The 1,993-nt window shown below is 34.8% G+C and overlaps 2 protein-coding genes across 2 annotated transcripts in view; both read left to right on the forward strand.

Moving 5' to 3' along the window:
* Positions 1-1,993, forward strand: part of cacnb1 (calcium channel, voltage-dependent, beta 1 subunit) — a 45,687-nt gene that overhangs the window by 38,176 nt on the left and 5,518 nt on the right. The window lies entirely within an intron of this gene.
* Positions 1,133-1,993, forward strand: part of arl5c (ADP-ribosylation factor-like 5C) — a 4,258-nt gene continuing 3,397 nt past the window's right edge. The window contains exons 1-2 of the mRNA XM_032537206.1: positions 1,133-1,361; positions 1,862-1,922. Coding sequence (XP_032393097.1) covers positions 1,316-1,361; positions 1,862-1,922 — 107 coding nt within the window. The 5' untranslated portion in view covers positions 1,133-1,315. The remainder of the gene's footprint in view (positions 1,362-1,861; positions 1,923-1,993) is intronic.

Raw genomic sequence — 1,993 nt, forward strand, 5'->3', positions numbered from 1 at the left:
ACCCCTTACCCCTTGGTTTCAAGGGTCAAGGGGTAGTGGTAAGGGGTGAGGGGTAGGGGTAAGATGGAGAAATGGTATTCAGCCTTAATCCTTGTGTTGTTTTTTCGCCATATTTGAAAATCAACACTTTGGTGACGCTTTTTATCAATGTTTTTAACTTTTTCTTAAGTTTATGTCCCTTTTTTAACACGACAATTTCTTTCAATGTTTGTCACTTTTTTGGACGTTTTCAACACTACATAACACTAGTTATTGACTAGTTTAACAGTTTTTTTGGAATGTATGGTCAATAAACCTCATTTATAGGAAAGTATACCTGATGTTTAATTTAGAAAAGCAGAAATTAGGAATTATTTAAACTAAAATTAGAGTGTACAGTATGTTGATGGATAATCACAGACTGGAATATGTCATCTTTTACTCAGTACTATTTCAAAACCACTTCAATTTGTTTTTTTTCAAATGCTATAAAATTGAATAACACACCCCAAAATTAATGAAAGTAGAGATTTGTACTTACCAAAGAGCAATCAATCATGTTACTTGGGGTAATTACTATTGGGTAGTTAAAAAAAAACATTGATGTAGAAAAACGGGTCAATTTGACCCGAGGACAACATGGGGTATAAGCATAAAAGATGATCCATTAATATGTTGATAAAAAGGTATTTAAAAAGTATTAAAATGTTCACATTTGACACACTTAAAGCCCCTTTTACTAATTCAAATAAACTCTTAGCATTCAATACATTTAAAATAGATAGTTTCAAATCTACATTTGGATTTCTTGCATTTAAGCAAAGCATGTTCTACCTAAACAAGTCTGTATCACTTTTACTTTGTGATTGATTGATTCATACATGTCATGCTAAATTGAATCCCATCCGCTAAAATATTATTACTCATAGCCTAGGTCTGAGTTGACACGCTGTGGCAAACACTACCTTTACATTTCACCTGAGCATTATAACCTTCTGGATTTGTTGCAGGAATGTTGCGTACGCTTATAGCTAGGGGCACCTAACGTGCCATGTTTACCTATCCTGAGAGATCCCTCACGTGTGTAATTCAGATATTTCCCACAGTACCTGAACGCACCGTTACTATGTCCTGACTGAAAGATAAACAGAAGCGTTTCTCGGCTAAGCGCCACCCACTATCGTTACGCAGAAAGTAGAAAGCGATATTAGATGAAGGAATCCGAGTTGGTCTGCCAGGCACCGGTTAACCGATACTGAAGTTTGTCTCCAGGAACAGGAGCGTTGACTGGATTTATTTTGTATTTATCACATAAAGGCACAGACACTTGTTGGACATGGGGTTTCTTCTGACCAAGATGATGGCTGTGTTCGGTGACAGAGGTAAGATCATGTTTATTTCACAAAATTTCTGGTGTTTTTTTAAAATAATTTACCTTGTTTGTAAGTGTCTATTCAAATGTTTTGAGTCTGGGTACAACTATTTCTAAGTGATAGCCTGTTGTAAATAGAATAAATGAAATTTAAATAATAATTGCTTTCATTTATCACAAATATAGTTTTTCTAACCAATAGGCTACTCCCTTTTATCACTTTACATCTACATTTCTTTCATTCTTAATGACTTGCAGTAAAACTAACACTGAACAGTATGAGACCAGGTATCGTTGCTATAGTGATGTAACACTGTTATTCTGCTCAGTACATCACAGTCCTGCACATGTCTTTTATCTTATCTGTGTGTACATTTGTCCTGTGATGTACTGAAACAAATTATGTAACTCGAGCTTAGACTAGAGATAACGACAAATCTTCTTTGCACTGTTATGGTAACATTAGGCTACTCATTCTATATATTTTTTATTTTTTTAACTTTCCTAAAGAGCACAAAGTCATCGTTGTGGGTTTGGACAATGCTGGAAAGACAAGCATCCTCTATCAGTTGTAAGTAATCTGCCCACTTTCTGAGACTAAAATGTCTCTGAGACTAAAATGTCACATAACTATAAAATCTG

This window comes from Etheostoma spectabile, chromosome 15, assembly GCF_008692095.1.
Source record: "Etheostoma spectabile isolate EspeVRDwgs_2016 chromosome 15, UIUC_Espe_1.0, whole genome shotgun sequence".
Taxonomy (NCBI): Eukaryota; Metazoa; Chordata; class Actinopteri; order Perciformes; family Percidae; genus Etheostoma; species Etheostoma spectabile.